The following is a 9,088-nucleotide window of genomic DNA, read 5'->3' as shown; positions in this document are numbered from 1 at the left end:
TTTATCACTTGAGCCATAGCTCCACTTCTAGTTTCTTTAATTTTAGAATGTCACCATGACTAAGATCACAAAAGGAAGTGGGGAGGGAAAAGAGAAAAGAAACATAGGTTTCTAACCCAATTGAAAACTTGTCATTAAAAATACTCTGCCTCTCATCTGCTTTCCTTAGCTGCCTGCTACAGACATTTCATTATGTGAAATCGCCGACCTCTTGCTCTTCACGGGCAGGGAGCTATCCCAGTTATCTTTTAAAATTCGTTGCTGTTATTTGCACAGAGTAAGGATTCAATAAATGTTTAGAGAAGCGATCTGCCCCGCCCCCTCCCTCCAGTTCTGTCCGCAGGCAGTCCTAAACCAAGGCTTTAAAGAGGCAGCCCTGAGCCCTGCTTCCCGGGAGTACCACTCAGACTGCCTCCAGACAAGCCCAAGGTAGCAATCAATTTTGCCTTCAAGTTGCAGCTGATTGGTAAGTTCCTCCCCACTTAACCCTCCCCGACCCATTCCCAGCTGGTGATCATCTGCCTTGTATTTTCTGACCACAACCCTTCCCCCCACCCCACCCCACCCCATCCCTGGGCCCCACTGACATCCCTACCTGGCCTGAATCCTCACCCCAACCTTACAAACCAGGCAACAGCCCAACCTATGGAGAGCATAGGAAATAGGAAATGCGGCAAGCTGTTTAAAGTGTTGGACCCTGAATCTGGGATTGTGGTGTCCTTAGATCTCTTTCATTTTGGGGCTCTCTAAACCCAGAGAACGCAAGGCGCTGGTGGCTCACACCCGTGGGTAGAAAAACCGATGCGCCTTTTATCTCCAGTTAAGGGGGTGGGGGGGAGACTGAAAGTCGGGGCATGGTTCCAGTGGTAGAATGCTAACCTGGAATGGAAGAAGTCAAGTGAGAGCGAGAGGTTCTGAGTTCAAGCCCCAGTTTTGTTCAGTTTTTTTTTTGGGGGGGGGGGGCGCGCACACACACACACACACACACACACACACACACACACACACACTTCCTCTGTGCGGCGCCAGGCCGGGCTTGGCCTAGGAAGCCTGTTGCAATGCACCAAAGCAACCACCAGATGATACTCAAGGATTAAGATGATGGTAAGCCTCTGGCCACCTGTAGCCGCCGCTTTGCCCGGTCCTGGGGCAAGGTCCTGGAATGCCCTGATCCGGGACTGCAGGCGGGTCGCACTCCGCCCTGCCGTTCCCTGCCAAGCTGCCCTGCTCTGCCATGCCCTGGCGCCCCGAGCTTTGACCCGGGACGTGGAAGCGCCGACTGCCATAGGCCGGGGCGTGGGTGGGAGCGGGGCGGAGCGGAGGCGTCGCGGGGCTCCGGGCGCGGGCTCGGCCGGCGGTGGACTCCGCCCCTCCCGGCCCTCGGGTGTATTTAGCACCCGGGGCGCCCGGCCCGGGGACCCCTCCCCGCGGGACTGTGGGACGAGTGAGGAAGCGGTCCTCGGCCGGTTGCGCAGCGCCCACCGTCTGAAGACATGAACTACGCGCGGTTCATCACCGCCCGCAGCGCGGCCCGGACCGCCTCCCCCATCCGGACCAAGGGTGAGACGCGGGGCCGGCGCGCGCGGGGCCTCGCGGGGACCGCGCCCCGCCGGCCGCCGCCGGGCTGCGTTCATTCATTCGACCCCGGAGCCGGCAGGCGTGGAGGCGGCCCAGCCCCGGTTCTCCAGCCGGAGAGCTCAAGCTGCCGGCTGCCAAGAAAGTCCCCGGGCAGGGAGGCTGAGGCCGGGAGGCCGGGGAGCTGGGGAGGCCGCTGGCGGGAGTCGGGGCCACGGGGGACTTGGGAAACGGGACCCAAACCCGGAGCCACGATGCCCACGGGCGGGAAGGGTCGGGAGGGTCGGGGGGTGAGGGCCTTCTGTCCCGACACGTTCCGGGTCTCGGTGTCTTCTCCTCGGCCACCTCCGTTCCTCCCCCTTCCCCTCCATGAGGAGGCTGAGAAAAAGTTATTCTGTATTTAGTTTAGACCAAGATTCCTGCCCAGTCTAGTTGAGCGGCTATCTCAAAAGGCCCTAAATTGGCAATTCAGAAGCAATGGATTTTTTTTTTCTCACACACACAGTCTTAAATGTAAAGTCGAATAAGGCCCCCCAGACTTCATGGATGGATTGCTGGCGTTCTCTTCCTGTCTTCACCTAGAATCGGGCTGGGAAGCACTTCACATTACTAGCAGAGTCAGCCTCTAGTTGGGGCCGTTCCTTAGAGATGCATTGCTGTGCAGTGGGACAAAAAAGCCAAGACTTTCTCCCTCCAGCCTCTTTCCTTAAGGATAAAATCCCATTCGTTAGAGTACAATCCTCATAATTAATCCCTTCCTAAGGATCCCATTTTCTAATAATATTACATTGAGTATTTCTTAGATTCCAACACAATAGTGTTGGAACATTCACCAAAAAAATGATCTCTGATGGATAGAATGGTGATAGAAACCGTTAGACTCCATAGCTGAGTGTATTTTGCACACTGAATTATCTCTGCTTATGACGATCTTCAAGGAAGGTATTTCTTCTCTGCCATGTTCCTCACAGCTGACATATTGTGCAAGGCATCCGATTCACTCATCAGCATGGCGCCTGGATTTCCAAACCCAAATACTTTCCCCTTTAAGACTGCTACGATCACGGTAGAAAATGGAACTAGCCTCCAATTTGATGAAAACCTGATGAATAGAGCACTTCAGTATTCTCCAAGCTCTGGGTAGGTAATGGGTAGGGAATGAACTTTTCTTGGTTCATTTTCACGTCCCTTTGACCAAGTGACTTGCGTCTTATTTAATGAGGTGTTTGATGGTCAGGGAGATTTGGAGAAGAGTTTTTTTTTTTTTTTTCAAAAAGTAATTAAGAGCAAAAGGGATATGAAATGCTTAACTCTCTTCAGTGACTGCTTTGCACCCTTAAATGAATGGGAAAGTCAGAGAAACTTCTGAAGGAAGACATAAATGTGTGTGAAACTAAAGAGATTAGCGCGAGATGAAGAGGCATATTGGGAAAAAAGAGGAAATGGATGGTCCAAGAGGTAGTACTTTTAAATCCTTAATTATTGTCCAATAATTATGACCCTTTTCCCTCACTGCCCAATAATTATCTCTTTTATGCTCAATCATAATATTTGCAAATATATTATGTTCAAAAATTCAAATATTTTTAATTTCATAGAAGCAAACTGAAATGTATATCCTAAAATTTTCATTGGCTGTTCTTCCAATGAAAATTTATATTTTCTTTGAAGCATTCTTTTTGTTCTTTTTTGGTCTGAGATCAGGATTCAAATTCATTAACTGATGCTTTCTTTCACTCATTGGCTGAGCCATGCCTCCAATGCTAAATCTCTGTGACATACTCCTATAATCCCAACACTTCGAAGGCTGAAGGATTATGAATTAAATGAGCCTTAGATACATAGCAGAAAGACCTTATTCACACACACACACACACACACACACACACACACACACACACACCTTTGTTCTGTGATTGAAGAGTTTTGAATTATATTATATAGTATATGATGAACTCTTCTTTCTCTGGAGAAAAGAATTTATTAAGCCTAGATTTCTAGGTTGCTTATAGAAATGGTCCTTAAGATTTTTTTTTAAATTGCTGTGCAGTGAATACTGTGTACAGAAGAGACTATGGGTTTTAAAATAAAGAGGATGTATCACATTAGGCTGGAAGTATGGCTCAGTAGTAGCGCACCTGCCTAGCAAACATGAGGCTCTAAATTAAAATCCCAGTGCCATCAAGAAAAAGAAAACAAAAAAAAAAACAAATCTCAGTTTTACTCAGTTACTCATTTACTCATTAAGTAAAAGACTGACTTCATGTGAATTTCCTAATCTCTAAAATCTACTGCCTCATCTATTAAATGGTAGTACTGGTACTGGCAAAAAGCATTTGAAGGTTTTTTTTTTTAATTCTGAAAAATGAGTTTTTAATGATTTTTATATTATTTCTTGTTTAAAATTACTATTACTAATATTACTTCTAAACTTAAAATTACATAAATGTAATATAATTCCCGAAAATCATGGAATCAGAGCCAGGCAGTCAAGACTTTGAGACCAGACTGCATTACATAATAAGAGAGCTTGTCTAAAGTAACAATAATAATAAATAAATAAAAATACATTTGATGCTTTAGGATTCCAGAGCTTATTTCCTGGATAAAACAGTTGCAAATAAAAGTGCATAATCCTCCCACTGTCCACTACCCACCCAGTCAAGGACAAATGGATATATGTATCACTTCCGGTTGCCAAGATGGTCTTTGTAAGGTAAGATTGAAAGGAAAATGGAGCCTACATGTGAGATCAGGTATGTTCCTACATAGAGCCATCTCTCATTGGACTGCCAGACCATATTTTGTAGATTACCCATCCCCTTTCTTGTCATCCCTTTGAATATTTAACAGGGCACTCAAAGACAAAAGGTATGAAGAGGAATGAGGGTATGGCTAGCACGTACTCAGTTAGAGTTTAAACTCATTATAAACACGAAGACTTTCAAAATGTGTCTGCTGTTAATCATTCATCAATCTGATTTTTCTTAAATGCTCTAGAATAGCCTGGAACTTTAAGTTATTAAACCACCATTCCTAGTAAGGATTTCTATCAAAAGTTTTGTGAGTGCTGCTGAATTTCACCCGGCCCAAAGATTTCTGCCTGTAGCCACAAAAGTTCAGAGTTATTCCAGTAAGCCCTGCACAGAGGACATGTCCCCATGTCCTGAAGAATGGCATTCCTTTATGCTCCTCAATTACACGGGGCCTGTCTTGATAAGCCCCTTATAAGTTAAAATGATGAGAAGTCCAAACTGCCTTTCAGATACCCAGCCTGCTGGACATCAGTCCTTAGCAACTTAGCACCATGTAGTGTAAGTTGTTTATCTTTACAACTACATGGCAGCTGAGAGTTACCAGCGCCAGTGACAGTATCATTCCATGTATTGCTAGCAATCTTCAAAATTCCAAGTACAGTTTCCAATAAAGTCATACTTTTTCCATTATAAAGTGGAAAGTTTTTCAGTGGATCTATTGTTACGTCAGGGACCATATGTCTTTCTCTAGCTTCTCTGAGTTAGTTCTCTGCCTCTCTTTTCTCTCCTCTCCCAGCCCTCTGTCAGTTATTTTCTCTGCTTCTCCGTTGAGTTCCTAGACTTCCACGCACACCACCACCAGTGGGTAGATATCACAATAAAAAGACCATACCTCTGGTGAATTTTTCTCTGTTTTTTTTTTCCTTTTCAAGAATAAAATCCTTGGTAAATATTTTTCTCTTTTCACTCTTCAAGTCTAAATTGAAATTTGACTTTAATTTATCTTTATCTTAAATCACAGTAGCTTTCTTTTTTTGGGGGGGGGTCCGGTCGTGGGGCCTGAACTCTGGGCCTGGGCGCTGTCCCTCAGCTCTTCAGCTCAAGGCTAGCGCTCTACCACTTGAGCCACAGCGCCACTTTGGGCATTTTTTCTTTTTGCTTATGTGGTGCTGAGGAATGGAACCCAGGGCCTCAGGCATGCAAGGCAAGCGCTCTACCACTGAGCCACCTTCCCAGCCCCCAGTAGCTTTCTTTTTGAGTAAGCTATAATCTGGCTCTGTTTAATGAAATTTAATGAAACTATGATTATGGAAATAGCTTCCAGTGATAAAAAATACTACTTTAAATATTTTTAGGAATTAAGCTGGGGGCCAGTGGCTCACATCTATCATCCCAGCTACTCAGGGGGCTGAGAACTGAGGACTGCATTGCAAAGGCAGCTCACGTGGGAAAGTCCACGATGCTCTTATCTCCAATTAGGCACCAAAAAGAAAAGAAAGCCAGAGTGAAGCTATGGCTCAAGCAGTAGAGCACTAGCCTTGAGCAAATACAGTGTTGAAGGCCTTCACTTCAAGCCCCAGGACTAGCAAAACAACCAGGTGGGGAAGGGAGAGAGGAGAAAGGAGGGGAGAGGGGGAAGACATGTGGATTGGAAGGACAAAAGTTCTAGGCCAGGCAAATTAAAATAAAAATTTAAAATAAAATTTAAAAAAAAACTAGCAAGACAGCAAGAGTCTTCCAAATCAGTAAGTGTGGAGGCACCTGCCTGTCATCCCAGCTACATGCGAGGATAACTAGGTGGATTGTGGTCCAGGCTTGCTTGAGGGACCCTATCTGGAAAAATAACTCCATAAAAAGATAAAATGGGGCCGGGCATGGTGGCTTACTCCTGTCATCCTAGCTACTCAGGAGGCTGAGATCTGACGATCTCAGTTCAAAGCCAGCCTGGGTAGGAAAGACCTTGAGACTCCTATCTCTAATAAACCACTCAGAAAACCAGAAGTGGTGCTGTGGCTCAAGGTAGAGCATGAGCCTTGAGCTGAAGAGCTGAGGGACAGTGCCCAGGCCCAGAGCTGAAGCCCCATGACCAACAACAACAACAAAAGATAAGTTGGATATTTCAAGCCAACTATTTCTCATGAGATACGGGTTGTTAAAATGCTGGGCGGAATCACTTCCCTTGGGGGACTGTGAGGCATTGCTAGGTTAATAAGATTCTTGTGTAACTGCTTAGTCAGTAGTCCCATAAGATTTGGTCTGATAAATATCTAAAGCCTGAGACTAATGATGTCCACGGTCGTCATATCATCCACAGTATGTCTCCAGATGTGTTGGACTGGGTCATATTTGACCTCCAGGCATCCACAAAAGGCTGAGTTCCCCAGCCTTTTTATAACTCTACTCTGGCCCCACATTCTAGGGCTGTCCTCTCGTCGGCTGTCTGATCTCAATCCTAGAACTCCACCCTCTCCTTCATCTGTGTGCTTTCCCTTGCTTCCTCAGTCCTTCACATGTCCCCAGTCATTGCCCTGAACTTGTACGCTCTTTTCATTTGTCTACCTGTCCGCCTGACACCACTGCAAAGGGACCTCACACGGAAACAGTTCAGCTTCATCTTAACCAGATGTGGGTGACTTGGTGCCTACGTAATTCAGCAAATGGTATCCATCTGGCTGGTCTGATGGCCCAGAATCTAGAAGTCCTTCCTGACAACTTCTCTTCTGCATTCTCAGAATGCAGTCCACAGTCATTTTCAGTTGAATTTCATTTCCTAAATACGTCTCTGCTCTTCCCTACCATTCCACTACTCTAGTCCCCACCACCCTTACCTGTCCCCAGAACAGCAGCAATATCTTCCCAAACAGTCCCCAGAATTTGCCAAATTCTTCATGTGTATTCTCACTCTTATTCTTTCTTACTGTAGCAATCATTGTTCCTATCTGCTCATTGGCTTTCTCTTTACCCAAATACCTACATAGGTGGTCTCTGCCACTTCTACTTGTCTCTTCCCAGACACCTCTTTACAGTCCCCCATCACGGGTTGCTCAGACTATACCTATTGTAATCCCCTGCTAACGCAGCTCTTAACTCAGAGAAGCCTTTTCTGAGTTCTCTGAATGTCCACATCCTGCAGTGAGCTGTTACAACATTGTGAATCTGCACTTACTAACACTTGAAATACTTTTCATGATCAGCTGCTTGGAAACTCTTTGGCTAGTGTCCGGCTCTCCCAGAAGAACGAGAACTCCATGTGAGGATAAACTCTATCATGGTTTCATCTTCAGTAACTTTTTCAATGAAGCAATCAATGCAACACATGAATCCAGGAGCTAAACTTGTTATGTTCAATTTTATTTTATCCTAGACTGGCAAACCAATTGGTTTGAGAGCCAAATCTAAGTCATTGTCTAAGTTTCTAAATAAAGTTTTTGGAACTCAGCTGCACCCATTTATTTATATATTTTCTGTGACTGCTTCCTTTATTGACAGAGATGTTAAATTGTAACAGTCACAATGGATCACAAAATAGTGACTGTCTGGCTCCTTACAGAAAAATTGCTAGCTCTTATTTTTAGTCCTACGAACTTAATCTAGAAAAGGGGATTCTGAGAATTGGAACAACATGGCCCAAGCTAACCTTTGCTCTTTTTATTAGGTATTTGAAATGATAATTAATCCTGGAGATACTATCCTGCTCAATGAACCGCTTTATTCAGGAACAATTCAAGCTGTGAGTACACATTCTGACAAAGTGGAAACTCTCATTCAGTGCAGAGAAGGAAGTTTTTCACCTTGAACATTATCTGTCCCCTGGAAAATAAAATGGCATCTTCCATCTGTAAATAAGAGTGCCTTAATGACATATGAAAAATATCTTCAAATATACCCCTTACTTCATATATTCTTTAAAATGCAAATCCTAAGGCACTAAAACTAGGTTGCATAAAGTCATGTTCAGTTGCTTAATGTTTTCCCTGAAATGTGACTTAATTTACACAGACACTGTTTTTATAACCATCTTTTATTACCATGTGCTTAGGTATAATCATGTTATATCAATTTACTATAACTCGAAGGTAATATGATATAATTAGAGAGTTTCTGCTCCCATGTTAAATCAAAGAATAAAGTTAATCATCTGACTCACTGCTGAGAATTAGGCTTGCTTAGGACACACTACTTTAGGATATCTTTGTCTACAAACTAAGTATACAGGAAAGTGTGATCAGAATGAACAGGGAAATAGAAACCACACAGGATACAGGGAATCTTTTTAGGAATTAGTGTAGTTTTCTTTAAAAAAAAAAAAAAGTGTGGGGAGGAGATTCATTGAAGGCACAGAATTGTCCTCAAATATAGAAGAATTTGACTTATTTGACACATTCTGAGGTTAGTAGAACTAAAGGATAGAAGCTACAGAGAAAGAAGCTCAACCAAAAGAACTCTCTAACCATCCGGGTGCTGGTGGCTCACACCTGTAATTCTAGCTACTCAGGAGGCTGAGACCTGAGGATCGCAGTTCAAAGCCAGCCAGGGCAGGAAAGTCCATGAGACTCTTATCTCCAATAAACCACTCAGAAAATTGAGAGTGGTGCTGTGGCTCAAATGGTAGAGTTAGCTAGCCTTGAGCTGAAGAGCTGAGGGTCAGCGCCCAGGTGAGTTCAAGCCCCATGACCAACAAAAAGAAGGAGGAGGAGAAGGAGAAGGAGGAGGAGGAGGAGGAGGAGGAGGAGAGGAAGACGAAGAAGAAGAAGAAG

The 9,088-nt window shown here is 44.5% G+C and overlaps 1 protein-coding gene across 1 annotated transcript in view; it reads left to right on the top strand.

The window, feature by feature from the left end:
• Positions 1-1,399: 1,399 nt before the first annotated feature.
• The window catches only part of Aadat (aminoadipate aminotransferase), a 28,950-nt gene continuing 21,261 nt past the window's right edge, over positions 1,400-9,088 (top strand). The window contains exons 1-4 of the mRNA XM_013026105.1: positions 1,400-1,560; positions 2,547-2,715; positions 4,159-4,291; positions 7,987-8,061. Of these exons, the coding sequence (XP_012881559.1) occupies positions 1,494-1,560; positions 2,547-2,715; positions 4,159-4,291; positions 7,987-8,061 (444 nt within the window). The 5' untranslated portion in view covers positions 1,400-1,493. The remainder of the gene's footprint in view (positions 1,561-2,546; positions 2,716-4,158; positions 4,292-7,986; positions 8,062-9,088) is intronic.

This window comes from Dipodomys ordii, unplaced genomic scaffold (assembly GCF_000151885.1).
Source record: "Dipodomys ordii isolate 6190 unplaced genomic scaffold, Dord_2.0 Scaffold4, whole genome shotgun sequence".
Lineage (NCBI taxonomy): Eukaryota > Metazoa > Chordata > Mammalia > Rodentia > Heteromyidae > Dipodomys > Dipodomys ordii.
The sequence above is the reverse complement of the archived record's forward strand: the minus strand, read 5'-3'. Positions and strand labels throughout refer to the sequence as shown.